The sequence below is a fragment of the Gallus gallus genome, chromosome 26 (genome assembly GCF_016699485.2).
Source record: "Gallus gallus isolate bGalGal1 chromosome 26, bGalGal1.mat.broiler.GRCg7b, whole genome shotgun sequence".
NCBI lineage: Eukaryota > Metazoa > Chordata > Aves > Galliformes > Phasianidae > Gallus > Gallus gallus.
In genome coordinates, this window is record NC_052557.1 from 2,502,986 (window position 1) to 2,523,778 (window position 20,793).

Sequence of the window (20,793 nt, forward strand, 5' to 3'; positions counted from 1 at the left end):
CCTGAGATAGCTGGGAACAAAGCAGTTCATATCAGAATTCTTCTGATGTTCGTGTTAATAACTGTAACACTCGATAGAATGATGAGGTGGCAGCTGGAACTTCTGTATTTCTGATATCTTCTGCGTTTTTTGGAAACGTTGAAGTTTTGAGTCCTAATAGTGTTATGGGAAGGTAAGACCATATGGGCAGCAGGAAAACCAGAGAGGCAGCAACAGCACATCGTAGAATCACAAGGTTGGAAAGGACCTACCAGGTCATCTTGTCCAGCCATCCTCCTATCACCGTTACCACCCACTAAGCTACTAAACCGTACCTCATAGTGCCTCATTCAGATTTCAGCATTCAGAATCCTCAGCCTCTTCCTTTCCTTTGCATGTTTCCTCTCCTGAATCTCCCACGAGAATGGGGCCGTTGCACCACGTGCTTTTGTGTTGGCTGCTGCCTTTGGGGATTGTCGTCATCTTTGAGGTCCAAGCAGCATCTGGAGACGTTGGGATCTGTAAAGGATTGTGGAGTAGCGTTAGCAATTACCATTTACTCCCTGACGATGAGAAATACTACTCAGTGTATAACTTTACATAGCGTATGTTTGTCGTGGGGTTCACTTTGACCCTTGAAGATGACCTTCCAGTTGACCTGCCAAGACGATTTGAGCGCTGATGTTTACAGAATGAAGGGGAATGTGTAGTTCTCCAGCACTGAATTCTTCCTACTTATTTATGTGTCTGGGTCCCTTGACTGACTCCATTTCATTTGTCTTTTGTGCTCGCAGGACATTGAAGCTACGATGAACTCTGCTCTGAACGAGCTGCGGGAGCTGGAAAGGCAGAGCAGCGTCAAGCACACACCGGATGTCGTCCTCGACACTCTGGAGCCTTTGAAAACATCCCCAGTGGTAGCCCCCACATCCGAGCCCTCCAGCCCCCTGCACACCCAGATCCTCAAGGACACTGAGCCAGCCTTCCAGCGCAGCGCCAGCACGGCCGGCGACATCCCCTGCACCTTCAGGCCGGTGAAGTCAGTCAAAATGGCCACGCAGGTCAAACCCCCTGCAACGCGGCCGAAGCCTGCGGTGTTCCCCAAAACCAGTGCCACAAGCCCTGGCGTTGCCTCCTCTGCCTCTCAGCAGCCTGCTGACAAGTCCTGTACTGTCTGATAAACCCGATGCTGCTCTGCGGGCACAGCCGCGTTGTTTCCGATGAAGAGACCGTGCTAAAGACGTTAGAATTCCTATTTAACTCAACCCTGAACTTGTGCTGAAGGTTTGTGGTGAACTGCTCCCTCCTGCTGGGAGTGGACTCAGTGCTACCAGCCTCATCCTGGTGGTGTTGGTAAGGCAAAGCCCTTCGTGCCACGCATGGGAAATCCAATACTGGGTCACTGTGAAGCTGAGGAGGAAAACAAAACAGCACTGAGTTGGATCTTGGTTTCTCACTGACGCCTTGCTCCAAGCGCTTGGCTGCTGGAGGGAATACTTGGCAGCGTCCTGTTTTGAGTACTGATGTAGTGACTTAATATATTCCGTGTTTCGTTTATCGCAGGGGAACAATAGGATAGGTTTTAGTCTATTGCATGTTTTGGTGCCACTCGTTTTGTGGAGCTTGGACATGCCCCTTCTTGTGCATTGTTACGACATCGCTCGCTGGTGCCACCGTGGTTAAGGGTCTGTCTGGACTTCCATGCCATCCCTGGGTTTTGTTTGCTGCCCCGTCCCACCCTGCAGGGCTTTTGCTCATCCAGCCTCGTCCTTTCAAAGACACGTCATGAAAAGTAGTTTCCTCTGGAACACTCTTAGGTTTTGTGGATTGATATGTAGTATGTGTATGTGCAGATATCAACAGATAACGTTCCTGGGGTATGGGAGCATAACAAAGAGCCCACTTGTTGTTTAGGGACAATCTAGCTGTTTTTCTCCTTGGCTCTCCCATATTTAAAAGCAGCTTCATTGTTTTCCAGTGTACTTTTAGCCCATGGGCTGCCATGTGGTGTGTGGGCTCGGGGGACTGAATGTAAAAACAAGCAAACCTCTGAAATCCAGCATCCTCTCATGGGGTCCCACTTCGTAACGCACACGTTCTTGTTTTGATCATGTATCAGGATGGATCCTTAACAGAATCCCGGTGACAAGCACTGTAAAACTTGGACCAGAAGTTCTCAAGCTCTGTATCTTCCCCCCATTCCTGGCTGTAAGTGCTTCAGGGTGAGCTGCCCTGGGGTCTGCTCTCATAGAGCAGCACTGCGTGGGACGGTGCCGTGGCAGCATGCAGCTTCTGGAGTGGCTTCACGGCGTGCTCTTGGTGGATGGCATGCCTTTGTAGGACTCCGGACATTGGAATGAACTCTTAGTATACGTGTATTTATATGGTAGGCAGCAAATGCTTCAGCCGCCGGCGGGCTGCATGAGCTCTGTTTGTGCTCTACTGAGAACTGTCCACGATGCTAATTAACACTTATTTAATTTTTTACCAAGGAAGGCACGTGTGCCACTCACAGCAGTGAGGAGGAGCTCATGGCCCTGCGAGAGGGGAGATGGACTGACCCTCACTCTGCATTGTTCCCAGGCTTTTCTGGGACTTCTAAAGTAGCCACACATCTGTTGTTTTCATCAAAGTGAATGCAGGCAAGGGCAGGATAAGGGAAGTTATTTTCCTCTTCCATTTTATCTTTCGGTTTTAAATCTGTAGGTTTCTCACTCTTAGCTTCCTTGTGACTGCATTGTCCTGACGATTGGCACTTAGCAATTAAAAAAAGGAAAGAAACAAGCAGGACTTAACAAAGAACAGTTTCTTAAATGTACTTTTCTCTTGGATTGAAGGATGTTACTCGGAGAAGTGAAGGGGCTTTTGTTGTGTCCGTGTCCATCCCCACCTCTACAGAAGTCATACAGCCGTGTTATGCCCTGCGGGAGGGATCCCCCAGCGACCAGCCAACACTGCTCTCAGGTTCTGATGGACTTCTACCACCAAGGAATCACTTGGGCTTTTTGGGGAATAAGAACTGAACTCGCAATTGATTTGCTCAGGCAGAACTTTCTGGCATTTACTTTACGTAGGGAATTTTTGCTTTGGTTTTGTTTGGTCACAAACGACCGATTACTCTGTGTCAAGAGCAGGATCTCTGTGAAATTTACTTTGACTCATTTGTAATGCCTTATTTTCTTTATATTTTTATGCCTAGCATTCATGTTTCTCAGAGTAAGTGTCCAGCCACGCACAGCACATCTGGAGGAGATGCTCTTTTCTGTATTGGAGGTCTGAACGAGTGGAAATTGAGAGATAAAGACTTGAGGTTACTCTGTCTGTCTATGAATTACTGTGCTTATCTCTAGCATCCACAGCTCTGGGACAATCCTGCTGTCAAGAGGAATACGCTTAGCAGGATAAACTGTATACCGAGCAACTCAACTGGAATTTTTGGTGTGCACTGTGATTGACACTTAAACCTACAGCAAGCAATATGGCAGACTGAAGAACTTCTCCTCTTCTGCGTGGCCTGGGCTCATCCAGCCAGCAGGAAACGCACACATATAGGGGGGACTCGAGAAGGAAACTTGTAGCTCAGCTGCTTCGCTCCGTGAGCATCCCAGGCTGAGCATCGTTGCCATCGTGGTTTGCTGCCATGGGGGCACCGTGGAGGTGGGGAAGGAAAACTGGAAATGCCAACACCGCCCTGCAGAGCCAGCGGGCATCTCATGCAGGAGGTGATGGTGTGGGTGAGGAAGGCACGGCGCTTTGCCTGGGGAGGTGTCACTCTTCCTTCCTACCCTCGTGTCCAGAAGAAATACTTGCTCTTCCATGGAAATCCTGTCATGACTTTCGTGTGATGTGTGTGTCGGATATAAAGACAAGCAGTGTTTGATAACTGGAATCACGTATGTCTGTTTGATAGTGCTGTGTATGAACAAAGGGTTCTTGTTCATCAGATGTTGGATTCAAGTAATCCAAAGCAAAACTTGTAAAACAAAACACGGTTTTAGGTGATCAGTCTTAATAGTTCTGGAAGCTGTAACCTCTGATGTGTTATTTCCCTTGTTGGGAACTGAGCAGTGTGCTTTCATGGTTGCTAAGTTTCTGCCTCTCTGAGGCAATCCAAAGGCTCTCAGTTATCTCTTGTACCCGTGTTCTTCGTGTCAGAGCAATGGGACCTGAACCAACTCTCTCACTTGATCCGTACTGCCTATTTTCTTGCAATGAAAATGATGAAATAATCAGAGTGCACTGTGACAGCAGAAAAAAACCATGTTGTGTATGTATGTATTTTGATACCTGTTGAAAAGGAGTCTTTGGGTTTCCTGTGATGAATACCTCATATGTTGAATTGTTTTGGGTTTTTGTTGAACTGTTATTATTATTTTTTTCTTAAGGCAAGATTGTTCTTGCTCAAAAGTAGGTTAAGGTAACCAAGTTCTCATAAATTTATTTACAGAATCGAAACCCTTTGGAGTTTGGCAAGAAATTCCATCTGCTCCAGTTCCTCTCTGGAGTCATACTGAGGCTATAGAGGTCCATGCAGATGGAGTTTGCTGCCTCGCTTCTTTCCTCCCGTGTGTCAGAACCTCAGATTCAGTTGAACGTTGGGTGTGCTTTGGGTTTTGCTGAGCATTTGAGGGATGGTCTTCACGATGTCTCCAGGTAGCACTTCAGACCCTTTGCATCGATGTACCTGATAGACTGGAATGCTCTGCGTGCAGAGGGAAGGCTTGGGGCAGGTGGTGGTTCTCAGCAGTGCGTGGTTTGCTCGTCAGGCAGCTGTGGTGATGGAGAAAGGCCCATAGGGGACAACTGGAGGGGCTCCTTGGCTGGTGGGCAGCGTGGGGTCCCCCTGCGTGGCAGGATCCAGCCCTGACCGCATGGAGATGCTCTGCAATGAGCAGATGCCTTTCCTCACTGCTCTATGAACCAAGGGGGAAAAGAAAGAACGTGGGAACCTTTAGGCACTCCCATCACTAACGGGGCTGAACGAGTCGAACAAACGAGGGCTTTATTTATTGTGAGGTTTTTAGTTGTAGCCTTTTTCGCTGGCTTCGCTGGCAGCCATGGGGCCATGGCTGGAGGTGCTGAGCTCTGATGGGCCGTGCTGAGCTTTGGGTCTGAGCTCACACATCACCTTCTGAGAACCCTCCCTCCGGATCCGCTCCCGCTCGTCTCTCCATTTCCTGGTACTTGAAACCAATACTTGACCACAGCGGTGCTGGGCAGGGCTCAGTTCTTGGGGTCTTTGGGTGCACCCGGAGATACCAACGCAGCAACTCAAGGCCTGAACAATGATTTCTTTTTTCCTTTTTGTGCTTCCTATGACATGGTCGGAGACGAAGGCGTCGTTCCTTGATGATGGGCCAAAAAGAGGCGAGGGCAGCTCCCTGCTGTGCTGATACTTGAGATACCACGCTTGGTACAGGGTAAACACCGAGCGGTTTGCAATGGAAACGAGAGGAGGATCCTTCACTTAAAGGCACTGTAGTAACTTTATGCTTGAAGCGGACTTCACCCTTCCTTTCTCTTCAGGCACAGCCCTGTGGTTGAATAAATGAAGTCCGATGGACTTGGACTCGTGTGCGCGTGCCAAACTGCTGGAGCAATACTTGGAGCAGCAGGTTCTGTACCAGCCCAGCTCTATGTAGCCAAAACAGGGCCAACGCTGAAACCACCTGCGATGCACATTGAACAGCAGCCACGTTACGGTTCGACTGTACTGGAGTAGAAAATCTGACTGCAAAGTCTGGAAACTGCATTCTGTTGGCCCAAAGCCCCAGTCCTGCAATGGGCTCTGCGTTGGGCTTTTGGGTTTTGTTTGGTGGGATGGGGTGTTCTTGCTTCAACAGTTTCCATTGTTTCATGTCTTCTACACCAATATATATATGGTGTATATATTAAACCGTGTAAAGTTGTACTTTGTATATATAACTGTACAATATGGAGGTACATCCTTTTTTTTTTTCCCCCCCCTTTGGTACAGTATTGTACAGTATTTAGGAGTATATGTGTTGGAGATGTTAAATCCGTACTGGGGCTACGAACTGTATTCATTGTCATTAGCAATAGTTTTGGAGAAATAAATGTTTTGGGTATGGTGGAAATGCTGACCTATGGGTGCCAATGAATGATGTATGGAGTGAGTGCAGCGGGTGGGCGCGTGTGCCCATGGGTGCAGGGGTTGGAAGGAGAGGAGGATGAGGTTTGTCCTCGTGTGTCTTCTGCAGGCAGCACAGCCTTGTCCTGAGTGCTGGGCATGGCCACGTGGCACTGTGTGAGCCGTGTGTCCCTCTGCTCCTGCACACACCTATCCAGCAACAGCAGGCTTCGGCAGGGCACGCGTCTCCTTTGCGATGACCTGATTTAAAAATGCTTAATCTTCATCATTTCCCTGGAGAGGATGGGCCTCACACTGTCTGGGAAAGAGGATTTGAGGTTGAGATTACGGATTGGGTCATTATTGTTATTGCCGGGTTTGCCCCCATCTCTGCATGTGTTTTTCAGTGCGGGGTGAGGGAACTGTGTCAGGGCTTTGCCACGTCGGATTCCCTTTGTTTGGGTTCCAAGGAATTAATTATTTACAGTGAGGGCTGATGTATAACCGAGCTGTGCTGGGGGTGACCATGCTGTGTCCCCACATCTCTGGGCAGCTGTAGGGCTGGGGATGGAACGGTGCAGGAGGAGCACCTATGGTTGGTGGTTGGGGATACAGCGAGTCTGCCAGCCCAGCCCCATGTGACAGCAAAGGGAGCCTCCCCATAGAGTCCCCATTGATTTCCAGGGGATGCAGCTGCACATTGGTTGGTGCTTTTTAAAACTATACGCAGTAGGAAGCGGTAACGGGGTGATGCCCCGGTAATGGGGTGACACAGACGCTTTGGGGCATTAACCCACTGGCCTGGAGAAGGATGCTATAATCCCTTAAAGCCCTCTGATCCCATCCGTGTTCGCTGCTGGGGCGTGCAGCCCTCAGCCCTCCCGCTGTTTGCATGCAGCAGAGCAGAGCACAGCTGGGATGCATTGCTGGGGCTCTGCTGCCCTCAGCCGGTGTGAGCAGTGCACAGTGCTGAGCTGCCACTGGGAAGCAATTTTGGGGTGTCATAAATGCGTCAGTTATTTCCTGCTGTCAGCCCAACTCGGCTCACCCGTCAGTTGAGAGCAATGTGTGTGGGTTGGAAGTGGAGGAAGGCTTTGCTTCATGTTTGCTTTGGGGTTTTATTGCTCCCAGAGCTGTTGTTTCACTTTCTTTTCCCTGCTGAGTGCTGCGGGGCAGTGATGTGATCTGAGCTCTGCTGCCTTTGGCCCTGTGTCACTGTGCAGGTGTGCTGCCCATCGGCAGCTCCCCGATGGGTTTGTAGGGCAGCCTTTGGCGTGGTGCAGAAATGGAGCTCAGTAATAATTAGTGAATGATTCAGGTGCACAGTGTGCGTGCGGACCGGTGGAGCACCATATCCCCTTTGGGATGCCCCATGTGCTGCAGACCCGAATAGCAGTGCGTGCTGCACTTCACCAGGAGAGCTCCTTCAGACACACATCCGTGTGATCATAAGAGAATACCCGATAAAGGGGATGTGGGGTGCTGAGGTTGAGCAAGGCAAGGCAGCAGGAAGCGTGCAGGAACGTGAGCCAGGCCCTGCAGCAGCACAGGACCCCAAGCACAGTGCATCTCACCCCGCAGCCTATCCCACGTCCCACCCAGCAGCTCCAGCCCTCTGCTGTGCCCCCGCACTGTGCCCTGCCCTGCTCTGGGGGCGTCCCACGCTGTAACTCCAGGCTCTGTTCCCGTGTGACCACAGCTATGTGCACAAGGGGCAGCAGTGCTGGCGCTGTGTGCTGCCGTGAGGAGTCCCGGAGCTCTGACCCAGACTGAGAGCAGTGCTGGCAGTGCAGGCTGGGAGCGGCCGGGGAATGCCCCGAATCGTCCCCACTGCCCTCTGCTCTGTGCTGGGCCGGGTCTGTGCTGCTCATGCTGGGGGTTGGGTTTGTGGCTGGGGAAGGAGGCAGCAGTCTGCTCCGTTTGCACCTGCTTCCTCTTTGCCTGTTCTGGGCTTTCTTTGGGGTGGTTTTACCTGGGTTTGAAGGACTCACAGCTCTGTGGCTTTAGCTCCTGCAGGGATGGGAGCTGCGGTGCTGCCGGCGCTGGGGTCTGCAGGGACACCCCCAGGGAACGGTAATGAATATCCTATGGTCTCGGGGTGACCCAGCTCCTCCCAAGGGTTGCAGGCTTCCCCGTCACAGCTCTGCAGCACCCACAGAGCGGGTCGTCCTGCTGCCATCTTCACATCCCCACGCTTGATGCTGTGCCCCACGTTGAGGGCACGAAGAACAGCAGTGACTCCATAGAACGGCACAGAGGGGACCACGTGCAGCACTGCTCAAACCCTCAGCCGTCGCCCCTGGCTCCCTGCCCCGTGCAGCATTGCATGCTGGCCATGCCCATCGGCCCTTCCCAGCGCTGTCCCAGCTGCCTGCGGACGGCTGCAACTCTGGGAATTTTATTTCTCAAGCAGGAAGCTGAAGCATTTCCTCCTCCAGCCGCAGCCGATGCTTGCAGAGCGGGTTTTGCAATCCCGTGGGTTTCTGTTCTGCAGCGGGGAGGTGCCTCCCTCCACCTTGCAGCTCTCCCCGCCCGTACTTCGGTGCATCCGCCGCTGTTGGGCTGCCGGCCCCGACAGGTCCCAGCGAGCAGCGGGGTTTGGCAGAGCACGGAGCAGCGTCGCTGCCTCCCATGCGCAGGTAGGAGGAGGGCAGCCGTGCCGTGCCGTGCCTGCAGCTGTGCTGTGCTTGCAGCTGTGCTGTGCCTGCGGCTGTGCCGTGCCTGCAGCTCTCCCATGCATTGCTGGCGGCAGAGGGGAGAGCAGCGGTGACGGCGATGCAGAGCACCCCCAACTACCTCTGGAGCACGGACGACCTGCTGGGCCAGGGAGCCACGGCCTGCGTCTACAAAGCCCGCAGCAAGGTGAGGGGGTGGAAGGGGTGGGGATATGGCCACTCCAGGGCATCCAACCCCCCCCACGCCCTCCTGCTCTGGCAGTGCCAGGGCTGCTCTGGCTTTATTTCTGTTTTTCCCTCTGTGGGATACAAGCTGGTTTTGGGGTGAGCTGAGCTCTGTGCTATGCTATGCAGCGCTGCTCCCCCAGCATGGGGAGGGTTGGGGGGTGTGGGGAATGCCCAAAGTACTGAAAACCCCCAACTACGGCCATTTGCATGCTTCATGCAAACATTTGCCTGCACTGGGATAGAGACTCGCAGCCCTGCTGTTCCCTGATCTTTGTTCAGTAGGTGCAGAGGTGAGGCAGAGGTGAGTTGGGAGCAGCAGAGCGCGGGCGGCACTTGGATGCCCCCACCCCACTGCAGACCTCTGACAGTGCTGCAGATGTGTGCGCCCTCTGAGCACGCGGGTGCAGCCACAGGAAGCAAACAGAGCGAGCGGCAGTGTTTGCTTTTGCAATGCAGGAAGCTGAGGCTGAGGCAGCCTGTCAGAAAGCAAGCTGTGCTCGGGCACCGTTGGCACCCAGAGCAGCAGTGAGGCTAACGGCGCTGTTAGGGACAGGGTGAGCCATCGTTCCCTTTTCCTCTTCTTCCCCCTTCCCCAGAAATCAGGGGAGCTGGTTGCCGTCAAGGTCTTCAACAAAGCCAGCTACCTGCGCCCGCAGGAGGTGCAGATGCGGGAGTTCGAGATGCTGCGGAAGCTGAACCATAAGAACATTGTCAAGTTATTCGCAGTGGAGGAGACGGTGAGCGGGACCGGGGCCCTCCCTCCTGCACTGCTGTGTCCAAGCAGAATCCCACGGCCCCATTCCTGACGGGTGCCTGGTCTTTCTGGGGGGGATGGGGAGGTGGGGGCTGTACAGCCACCCTGCCTTTGCTCTGCTCCCCGCAGGGCAGCAGCAAGCAGAAGGTGCTGGTGATGGAGTACTGCTCCAGTGGCAGCCTGCTGAGCATCCTTGAGGACCCCGCCAACGCTTTTGGCTTGGCTGAGCCCGAGTTCCTCGTGGTGCTGCAGTGCGTGGGTGAGCAGCGTCTGTCCCTGAGCCATTGGGAGTGTGAGGTGGTCATTGGGCATTGGGGCCAACCTGCGTGCTTGGAAATGGCACCGCTGGGTGGTTGGGGAGCATGGCTTTGGGGAAGGCCTGAAGGATTTCCCTTTCCAACAGCTCTGGGAATGGGCTGTGCCTCACAACTGAGGATTTAGGGCTGTGCAACCCTACGCACTCCCTGCTCCTCCCCGTTACTCAAAGTCCCAACTACTGATGTGATCCCCATTCAAGTGCAGCCACCCCTGGAGTTTGTCCCCACCTCTGTCCTCTCATTTATACAAACACAACTGCTGTTCCCCCCCCCATTCCCAGTGGCCGGGATGAACCACCTCCGTGAGAACGGCGTTGTGCACCGGGACATCAAACCCGGCAACATCATGCGCCTGGTGGGGGAGGACGGGCAGAGCATCTACAAACTGACTGACTTCGGTGCCGCCCGGGAGCTGGAGGACGATGAGAAGTTTGTGTCTGTCTATGGGACAGAGGAGTACCTGGTGAGTGCGGCCCCGGGGTGTGCCGGGGGACAGCACCCATCCCTCCATCCAACAGCGCTGCATGGAGAGAAGCAGTGATGCTCAGAGCCCCTTTCAGAGGGGCTCTATTTTTTTGCAGTGAGCTCTCAGCTCGTAGCATCACAGGCACTGTTTGGTGTTGAGGACGTGGCGCTTAGAATCATAGAGTCATTAAGGCTGGAAAGACCACCAAGATCATCCAGTCCAACCATCAGTCCACCCCCACCATAAGGGGCAGTTTTGAATGCCACCCTACAGGGCTTGGTGGGCAGCGATGCTCTGCTCCATCCCGCAGCACCCCGACATGTATGAGCGTGCTGTCCTGCGTAAGCCACAGCAGAAGGCCTACGGTGTCACTGTCGACCTATGGAGCATCGGTGTCACCTTCTACCATGCTGCCACCGGCCGGCTGCCCTTCGTGCCCTTCGGGGGACCCCGCAGGAACAAGGAGACCATGTGGGTACCCGGTGCAGGACAGCACTGTGTCCCTTATAGCTGCATCCCTTACAGCCTAGGGGTAAGTTAATGATCCCATATAGCCTAGGGGGAGGTTAATAACCCCACAGAGCCCTGAAATAGGGTAATAATCCCATCCAACCCTGCAAGGCTTGCAGTGCAGCTCCTGGCTGCCTGCACTGTGAGGACCACGCATGCACACGATGGTGAAGGACGTGTGTTCCGTTTACTGTCTTTGTCCTTTAAACTCATCCTCATGGCTCTGAGGTGAAGCACCTCAAAGAGAAGGCAGCATTCAGAAGGGCATGGAATTTTTTCACTCTTTCTTGGGCTGTTCTCTCCCTCCGCTCTGTGCTCTAAGCTGTGCCTTTTCCCATCCCCCCCTGCTGCACCCCAGGTACAAGATCACCACTGAGAAGCCCCCCGGGGCCATTGCAGGCGTGCAGAGGCAGGAGAACGGCAGCATCGAGTGGAGCTACGAGCTGCCCCTCACTTGCCAGCTGTCGGTGTGAGTGTCCCCATGGGGTCCCCTGCACACAGCTGCACCAACACAGATGTTCACCTCACCTCCTCTTGCTGCCGCAGGGGGCTGAAGGATCAGCTCGTCCCCATTCTGGCCAACATCCTGGAGGTGGACCAGGAGAAGTGCTGGGGCTTCGATCAGTTCCTTGCTGAAACCAATGACATTTTGCACAGGATCGTGGTCGACGTCTTCTCCCTGCAGCAGGCGTCCTCGCACCGCATCTACATCCACTCCTACAACACGTGAGGGTGCCCAGCGAGGCTGGGTGGGTTGGGGGGCTCAGCTCCTCCGTGGCCTCGGTGCTGTTTTTTGCTACAAGAGGACATTTGCAGTTCAAGCAGTGGAAATCTGAGTGCTGACCTCATGGCTCATTCCCCATCCTTTCTTTTTTTTTTTTTTTTTTTTTTTTTCCATTTCAGTACCAGCAAGTTTTTGGATGCTGTCTTCAAACAAACAGACATTGTCCCTCACCACCAAGAGTATTTTTTTGAAGGCCACCCGTACGAGTTGGACCCCAACCTCCAAGCCCATAACTTCTGCAGAACAGCCCGGCACAACCCTCTGACCCTGCTGAGCTGTGCTGAGCAGCCAGAGGACGTGGTGGGCGTGAGATACAAAGACCGTGAGTACTCCGTCTGAGGTGCATCGCAGTGCTCCCCATCCAGGGTGTGGGGTGGGCACCATGAGAGGTTTGCTTTGATGGCCACCACCCTGCTGGGCTCAGTGGCAGGGAGAGCAGGGTTAGGATGTTGCAGGGTCATTTTCCCCCAGGGATTGTAGCATGGGCGCGATGCTCTGCTCTGCAGGCGGCTCCCGCCTTCACCCACCTCTCCAAAAGCATAGATTCCTGGAACAGCTTGGGTTGGAAGGGACCTCAGAGGTCATCCAGCCTTGGAGAGCTGCCCTGAGCCTCGTGCACCGCAGTGCTCTGGTGCCTGAGCAGCTCTGGGATTTGTTGGGATGTCCCTCCCGAAGCTCTCTGACCGCTCTCCACCTTTCCAGCGGCGCTCGACTTCCCCAAGTTCGTCCCCAAGGTGGACGTGGTGGCCGACTGCAGCGCTGCCAAGGTGGGCAGAGGAAGGGGGGACGTGGGGACCCCCAGCAGAGGGGACACAACCGCCGTCCCCATCCCTTTGCTTTGCAGAGCGCGGTGGGCGCCGTGCACCAGGCGCTGCGGATCGCGCAGGAGCTGCGGCAGTGCCAGGAGCTGACAGTGCGGGGGCTGCACTGGGTGATGTGAGTGCCAGGCACCCCCTGCTTCAGGGGGAGTGTTGTGTTGAGTGTTTTTGGGGGGGTTCTGCATTCCTCTGGCAGGCAGTGCTGGAGCCCTGTGCGTGGAACACGCGTGTCAGGCTGGGAGAGGACTGCTCCCAAATGAGGACTTGGTGTTTGAGGGTACTCCTACCCAAATTTGCTGCTTTCAAGTCAATTTTTTTTCAGTCTGGGAGGTGCTCGGAACACATCATCATCATCATCTTCCTCATTAGGATTATCACTGTGCATTTTCCCCCTTGCATCCATTCCCTTTGGGCAGGAGCTCCTTGCACTGCGTCCTTGCTCCCTGCAGAGCAGCACCCTCACACCCAGCACTCCTCTTTTCTTATTGCACCCAACCCCTTGCTTTTCCCTGAGCCCCACGAGCCCTAAAGCTGATGGCACACGGGGCACATGATGCACTAATTACTTTTTCTCCTGGCAGTGGCAACCTGAGGTCTGAGTGCTCGAGGGTTTTGGAGCAGAGGAGAGGGGTGCACGCAGTGCTCTCCGGGCTGCAGCTGATGGAGGGGAAGACCCGCGGGCTGTAAGTGCAGGGGGTTCCATGGGGCTCTTACAGCCCACGATCCCAGAGTGGAAGAGTTGCCCTGGGGTGCTCCCAGCCCTCGTGAACCATCTGCAATGGGCTGCCCTTTGTGTCCTTTATAATTTTACATCTTTTATACCCTCTATGTCATTTTATGTCCTCGATACCCTTCATGTCCTTTGTGCCCATCACAGGGGCTCCACTAATGGAGCACCATCTGGAGGAGCCCGGGGCAGTCCTTGCCCTGTTTGGGTGCACCCATCCCAATGCTCTGCCCCAGGCAAAACCAACCCCATAATGTCTAAAATAACCCATGCTTACTCTGCTTTTTATTTTGTTGTTGCAGTGCAAAGTGCCTTGCTGCTGGCTTGCCTTCCTTTCCTCTTTTCAATTCAGCAAGCTTCTTAATTTCCATTTCATCTAAAAAGATGCAGACACATGGTTCCCATTGACTTCGGCTGAATTCATGTAGTTCCAAAGTACTGATGCTGCCTCTGGATGCATTGCTCATCCATCCTTTCCAGCAGGGTCTGGATTGGGCTCATTTCTGCTGGCTTCAGCAGCTCACGCCCATGCCAGCTGCGGGAAGTGGCAGCATCTTGGATGGCATGGAGCCAGCTCACAAGAGAACAATTTGGGAGCAAATTGCACCCAACCAGACGAATTCATACCGAGCAGTGCTTTGCGTCGTGTGGCTCCGATTGGGTGCCCTGAGCTTCCCCAGGTGGCAGCTCTATGTTCTCCCTGCTCGGGTGATGGCTTGTTTTCACCCCTGGATATTCAAGACGGTTCTCATTTGGCTTCCCACAGGTATGAGGCCATTCCTGGGGGCAGTGCACTGCCAGCCCTGAAGGACGTGGCTGCAGTGAGGATACGGCTGCAGAGGGTGAGCAACCAGGGGGGAGGGAGGAGGGAGCATCCATGGGTGCGGGCAGCACTGGGAGGAGCCATCCTCACCTCCTATTGACCCCCACCTCCCACTGACACCCACATCACATTGACCCCCACCTCCCATTGATCTCTGCAGGTGGCAGAGGAGCTTTCCCAGTGCTCCCACAGCATCTTTGACTTCCAAGGGGCGCTGGATGGGATGGTGTCTGAACTGGTGCAGCATGGACAACAAGCACACGAAGACAAAAGGTTTGTAGGTACAAAGAGAATGGGTTTGTACGTATGAAGACAGTGGGTTTGTAGACATGAAGACAGTGTTTTGTAGACACAAAGACAATAGGATTGCAGACACTAAGACAGAAGGTTTGTAGTTACAAAGACGATGGTTTTGTAGATGCTTTACCCAAATCCCCATGGCTGTTTTCAGTTTGATTTTGGGTTGAGGTGTGTATGTTGGGGAGGGAACCCCAGTCTCACACCCCCTCCCATTGGCCTCACACCTCCTTCCTGGGCACGCCTCGCAGCATCCGGCAGATTGAGTGCTGTCTGGAGAAGATGCAGCTCATCTACAAGCAGTTCCGCAAGGCCAGGACGTGTCCAGGTGAGTTTGGGGCACTGATCTGCAAAAGAACAAATGATTTCCCTTTACTGGTTCATATTTCTGTGCTGTGAGAGGAACCCCGGGACTGCTGCTCTGAAGAGTCCCTGTGCTTTATAGGGTCACCCACTGATTGGGTTACAAACCCAAGAGGTGCAGAGCTTGCTCTGATGGTGCCCCACGTCTTTCCTCCCGCAGCGTTGGGCTACAATGAGGAGCAGATACACAAACTGGACAAGTGAGTGGCACCACCCCACCCTTCCAGCCCCACACTGGCATTGCTATGGCATCCCAATGGGATGCAGCATGTCTGTGGCTCATCCAGGCCGAGGAAGGACACACACAGCGTGTGGCTCCAGTGGCGTTCGTTTCCATGCCCATCCTGTTCATTTTTCCTCTCCTGGTTTCAGGGTGAATTTGGGGGACTTGGCCAGAAAGGTGCTGCTCATCTTCCAGGACAAGTGTGCACAGCGGTACCAGGAGGCTCTGGTCCTACATGGCAGCAGGATGAGGTGTGGGTCCAGCTCGTGATTCAGTGGGCCACTGATTCAGTGTTGGGATGGGGCCATCGATCTGATGTTAGGAGGTGGATTGGGCCATCGATCTGGTGTTGGGCTGTGGGTGGGGCCATTGACCTGGTGTTGCAACGGGGATGGGCCCATCAGTCTGATATTGGGGTGTGGTTGAGGACATGGACTGGGGAGTTGGACTAGATGGCCTTTAAAGGCCCCTTCCAACACTAAGGATTCTATGATACTATGATTCTGTGATCAGTCTGGTGCTGGGATGGGGATGGGGCCATTGATTTGACATTGAGTTGGGGATGGGGCCGTTGACCTGGTGTTGGGATGGGAATGGAGCCATTGATCTGGAACTGAGATGCGGATGAGGCCATCAGTCGGGTGTTGGGATGGGGATGGGGCATCGATTTACACTGGGATGTGAATGGGACCATTGACCTGGTGTTGGGATGGACACACTGGTTTGACACTGGGATATGGATGGGGCCATCAATTGGATATTGGGCTGTGAATGGGGCCATTGACCTAGTGTTGGAATGGGGATGGGGCCATCGATCTGACAATGGGATGTGGATGGATGGATCCCATGGAACTGCTGCTGAGGGACTCATAAAGTAGCAGTGAGACCTGAGAGCAGCAGCTCAGTGTGACCATGGGCAAACCTTCCCCATGTCTGCTCTCACCCCATGCCACCTTCTTTAAAGTTTGGGAACAGCCCCATTCCATGTAAACATGCAGCTTCCTTCTTGCATCTGCTCTCCTTGCAGCGGCGAATGGTTATTCCATCAGGAAAATATTGCTGTTGAGACAAAGAGATCCACTTCTCAGCAGTGCCTCTATGTTAAGTGGTGTTTGGGGAATAAAGCACAGGGCAGGCTGCCCTGCATTGCTCGAGCGCAGCCCGCTGCCCATCACAGCAGCAGAGAGCAGGGGAGGGGGGGGACAGCTGCTGTTTCCTGGGGTGTTTTTGCATGTTTTTCTACCCTTATGCACAATGCACTGTGAGTCACGACTGGCTCTTTAAAATTAGTGTCACTGCAGCAGTAATTGCCTTGTTTTGAGTTTATCCCTGAGCGTTTGTGGCGGTGTGGGTGTTTTTCTGGGGGGTGGAGGTGGACCATTCACCTGAAATACTCTTCCCTTTTCATTTTAAGGCCAAACCAAAGCTTTTTTTATACAACTGTGTCATTCCCGGTGCACCTCACCCCGAGGCACCCAGCATTGGCAGCAGCAGCCCCGGGGACAGCACTGCACTGTGGGCAGCAGCAATGCTCGCGATGCTCCTGAGCCGAATCCCACTTAAAGCAGCACTTTCCCTAATTAATTAGTTTGCTATTAGTGCTGTTTGGATAGCAGAGCTGCAGCCCTAATTACGGCACCGTTGTGACTCATTTGCTTCCTCTTGGGATTTCGACTCGGATCCGGCACGGTTTGCAGAAAGCAGAATTAAAACCACAGAAATATCAAACAGTGCGACCAGCACTGACCAGAACATTTGCTCTTATCGCCCTTCCTAGGAAAGTCTGTGAGATAAAGAAGCAACTGAAGAGGCTCAGCAACCGCATCAGCACCTGCAGCGTGGAGGCCAGCGAGTGCCAGGACTGCCTGCAGCTGGTGGGTGCTGCAGGGGCTGTGCTGGGTGCACGGCTTGCAGGGTGTCGGTGTTATACTTGGAGTTTCTGGCCTCGTGCTCGGAGGTTTGGGAGTTTGCTTTCCCCACTGAGCAGAGCGGTGGTTGGGTGAAGCCCCGACGGCGCCAATCTTGCTCCAAAACTGGAGCTGGGGAGTGGGTTTGTGCTCAGTGAGGAAACTGCCATGGCAGAAAAGCTGAAGCATCGCCTCTGGTTGTGGTGATGGATTAGCTGACATGCTGCAGCAGGGCTGGCAGGTAGATGGGTTGGGTCGTTCTGTTTATCCTGAGGAGTGGGTGGGCTGGGTGTGACCTCACACGTCATTTCCCTGAGTGTTTTGTCACCCTGGGGTGAGCACGGAGGGCACACACAGGAGCAGCTCGTGGGGTGTTTGAGCTGTGCCCTCTCCATCTCTGCAGGCTCTGGACAAGTTCCTGCAGACGGTTGTGCCAGAGAAGCATAGCCTGGCCATGGTCCCTGCAGTGCCTTCACCCGTTCCCCTGAGCCAAATGCGCCGGGAGATGGCTTTGCAGTGAGTGTTGGGGATGGTTTGTCCATGGGGCAGCTCGGTGTGAGGGCTCTGCAGAGCTGGTGTGGGGCTGGGGAGCTGTGTGCAGCCCTACGCAATGCCCTCGTGCTGCCAGGTGCCATCCCAGTTTAGGGAGCGGGGATGGGGGCATCTGCTCTGCTCCTCTGGGGGATGGGGGCAGCTGTGCTGCCCCTGCTAAGGGCTGGGCTTTGTCTGTGCAGGATGCAGGAGCTGCTGGAGCAGATGAAGTCGGTATCGTACGACCTCCAGTTCAACAACAGCATCATCGAGAGGTGAGTGGAGCACTTGGAGAGCCCTGTGGGCACTGAGCACAGCCACAGCACTGCAAATGTCCCAGCAGCACCGCACCTCCATCACCTTCTGGCAGCAGAGAGAGTTTGTTTTCTTGGGAATTTAAGCACAGCCCACTGCAAATGCTGTGCAATGCCCACCACCCTCTGTGCAGCCCTTTCCCTGTGCTGCTCAGTGCCACAAAGCTCAGTGCTGCAAAGCTCAGCATCCTGCTGCTGGCACAGCCCCTTGGGCTTCTTCTTCTGCATCCTTTCTCCCAGGGCCTTAAACACACCAGCAGTATGGTTATGCATACCAAAATCTCCGAGAGTTTCTGTCTGGATTTTGAAAGACAACTATCAGTGCTTCACCCCAACCTTGTCTGTGCAGGACTGAGTGCAGTGCTGCAGCACATTCACAGTGAATGCAACAGGGGAAGAAGGGAAGAACTTACAGAAGCAACCATGGGACGAAGCCCAGGGTCAGCACTGCCCCTCTAACCCCAAACTTTGCTCTGCCCCCACAGGCTCAGCGGGGCTGCTCCTGCTCCTGGGGTCTGAGCATGGCGTGTTTGCAGCTGCAAAAGAGAACAGGGGATCACTGCCAGCATCGCAGGTCCTGCACCATGCACTGCTCCGACGTTCCGTTGGTGTTGGAGCAGCTCTCTGGATCCTACCTCTGTGCCCCAGCACTTTTGCACAGTTCTGCAGCACTGGGTGGCTGCAAGCCTCGATTACTTGATGACAAACTGATGCAGCACCAGGTTTTTCCCTTTTAAAAAGTGCTTGAAGGACTCGATGGCTTTCTGGCTTCTCCGTATCCCAATGTCGGATGAAGAAGAGTGGAGACAGGGAGATTTTCTTCTGCCTTTTTGTGTTTTCAGGGATTTCTGACCCTCCTCACTGAGCCCAGGGCAGGAGGGGCTGCACCCAATGGAGGAGATGACAACACCGGCCCCAGTGCTGTCGCTGCCCCTATTGCCCTCCTCCTGCCCTCAGCCCCAACCCCAGCTCAGCCCCATCCCGGCACTGCTGATGGCTGTGGGCACAGGAAGCTGGGGGAGGTTTCTCTGTTTTGGTGCATTTTTGTAAATATAACTGAGATCTGTCAAAAAGAATTCCTTTAACGTCCGCCTCTGCCTTTAATTCGCAGGGTGAAATAGTGGAGGTGGCAAGGCTGGGCTGCAGCAGGGATGGGGGCAGGAATGGGGATGGGGATAAGGAGACCCAGGCAGGAACTCACTGGGGTATCTGAAGCTGCCCTGGGCAGAGCACCCCTCTTCTTCTCCAGGGAATGGCACAGCTGGGGAGCACACTGCTCCCATCCCACTGGAGCCCAGAGCTCCGTTACTGGGGGGTTTTGTTATGCTCCGAATTTCCTGCTGGTTTTTGACCTCGGCTTTTACAACAGGTCCAAATCCTGTGGTTATTGCTGAGTCAGTGCTGAAGGTCCCAGCAAAGCCCTGGGACGACTCCTGCAGCCCTGCCTCAGCATTCAGCAATGCCTCTGCAAGGAGAGGCCGGGCCACGGTCTGGGCAAGCCGGTCTGACTCAGAGTGGGAAGGCTCAGCCTGCCTGCCTGAACCCATCCTTGGCACCGAGCGCAGCACCTGGCTCTGCCCTTCACCCCTCCTCCAGTCCCCTTCCCGATACGTTCTCTGGAGGTGATATGTGCCAGCTCAGCCCAAAGCCTTCAGCTGAGGCTCACGGGGCTGCTCAGCTCTGGGAGCTCCAGATTGTCCCCAGCCCAGGACTGGGATGGTGCACAGAGGGAGAGCGGCACCGCAGAGAGGCAGTGCCCGGTGCTGCTCCTTGAATGGACAGTGGGGAGTATTCCCACATTCTGCTGGGACATCTATAGGGACGTGTTGCAGAGCAGTGTCTTGCTTCAGCTCTGCCTGGCGGAGCATGGACAGAAGGGGAACAAGGCGCACAGCACACCCCAAAGGAGCAGGGAGCAGTGGCTCCAGGCTGTCCTGGCTTCATTTTCTTGTAGGAACAGGAGCGTCAGGAGCTGCCCCTGTACAAGAAACCGCTTCTGAGTGGTATTTGGCACCAAATCTGTACGTTCCCATTCATTTTAATTGTAAAGACCAACATCCCGACTGCCAAACCCAACCGCTTGCTGTGGAAGCAGTGGAGCTGAGCCACCTCTTAAAAGCTTCTCCCCTGCAAATTATTTTCCAGGGTTCTCCCAGCTTTACAACCAGCATTACGCTGAGCCCAGGTCCAGCAGGGCTGCGCCGATGTGGGCCATGTGAGCGTTTGACCTGGAACGTGTTTGGCTCCAAAAGAAAGGGTTCGTTTCTTGGCGTGCGCCAAAAGGAAGCGCTGCTAATAGCCCTCGTCGTGCTTCAGCTGCCATAACGCAGCAGCTGCAAAGAGGACTCCCAGAATCTAAATGAAATGGGGATTTTCTTGCCAGTGTGCATCCCCCCAAATTCTTAACTCTGGTCCTAAAAGAGTTTCCTACACTGTCAGAGGTGAATACCTGCTGAGGAAGCAGAGAATGGCAATGAATCGGCCGTATCTCCCAGTCTGGAGAGCACAGAGTAAAACATCACACAGTGGGGAAACCATTTACCCAGGAACAAATCTGCTGCTGTTCTCATGCAGAAGTAGAGGATGCATGAAAGTGAATCAGGATCCCGAATGGGGAAGAAAAGGACCTTCCAATATGAGTCATGCTGCTTAACAGAACAAAACCGGGATTTTTCAAGCTGTATTATTGCTCCTTTAGTTTTAAGCTCTTATTAGGGATTGCCTATTGCTCACATCTTTTGTAACTCAGAGTCAGACCCATCCTTCAAATTAAATTCCTTCAAAGGGATTTAAGCATCCTTGGCTTATCCTATCCTCAGAAAGTCGCTTTGTCTCTTTGCCATCAGACCTTCAGGGCAGCACAGCAGTGTGCAGCACCTGATCCACACACACCCATCTCTGCACCCCAAAGCACCCCTACCCCAAAAGCATTGCAAATGGGCGTCCTCAGAGCTGCAGTGTCGGAGCCCGTGCAGAGCGACTCCAA

The 20,793-nt window shown here is 53.9% G+C and overlaps 2 protein-coding genes and 1 long non-coding RNA gene across 10 annotated transcripts in view; 2 read left to right on the forward strand and 1 right to left on the reverse strand.

The window, feature by feature from the left end:
• SRGAP2 (SLIT-ROBO Rho GTPase activating protein 2) overlaps positions 1-6,083 on the forward strand; it is an 84,246-nt gene extending 78,163 nt beyond the window's left edge. For all 7 annotated transcript variants that reach the window (XM_046904241.1, XM_004934954.5, XM_004934955.5 and 4 more), the window contains one exon: positions 774-6,083. In XM_046904241.1, the coding sequence (XP_046760197.1) occupies positions 774-1,157 (384 nt within the window). In that variant the 3' untranslated portion in view covers positions 1,158-6,083. The remainder of the gene's footprint in view (positions 1-773) is intronic.
• On the reverse strand, positions 5,891-8,445 carry LOC124417407. Its single transcript, XR_006932164.1, has 2 exons — positions 8,043-8,445; positions 5,891-6,389 (listed from the first exon to the last, which is right to left on the reverse strand). It is a non-coding gene; the product is annotated as an uncharacterized LOC124417407 (long non-coding RNA).
• Positions 8,446-8,623: 178 nt separating this feature from the next.
• IKBKE (inhibitor of nuclear factor kappa B kinase subunit epsilon) lies at positions 8,624-18,883 on the forward strand. Of its 2 annotated transcripts, XM_428036.8 has the most exons (21): positions 8,624-8,709; positions 8,823-8,932; positions 9,570-9,710; positions 9,857-9,986; positions 10,326-10,507; positions 10,821-10,981; positions 11,379-11,489; positions 11,567-11,746; positions 11,924-12,126; positions 12,507-12,571; positions 12,649-12,740; positions 13,204-13,305; positions 14,116-14,191; positions 14,333-14,445; positions 14,721-14,797; positions 14,993-15,032; positions 15,205-15,306; positions 16,833-16,929; positions 17,366-17,478; positions 17,697-17,768; positions 18,293-18,883. In XM_428036.8, the coding sequence occupies exons 2-21, from the start codon at positions 8,846-8,848 to the stop codon at positions 18,324-18,326; spliced, it is 2,178 nt and encodes a 725-aa protein (XP_428036.6). In that variant the 5' UTR covers positions 8,624-8,709; positions 8,823-8,845; the 3' UTR covers positions 18,327-18,883. The 2 variants fall into 2 exon arrangements, with proteins under 2 accessions (XP_428036.6, XP_040508901.1); XM_040652967.2 differs by having other exon boundaries at positions 8,624-8,932.
• Positions 18,884-20,793: the final 1,910 nt, after the last annotated feature.

Coding starts and splice junctions, on each gene's coding strand:
- IKBKE (XM_040652967.2), top strand. CDS start 8,846: ATGCAGAGCACCCCCAACTACCTCTGGAGCACGGACGACCTGCTGGGC. Junction 11,747..11,923: donor TACATCCACTCCTACAACAC/GTGAGGGTGCCC, acceptor TTTCCATTTCAG/TACCAGCAAGTTTTTGGATG. Junction 15,307..16,832: donor CTACATGGCAGCAGGATGAG/GTGTGGGTCCAG, acceptor CGCCCTTCCTAG/GAAAGTCTGTGAGATAAAGA.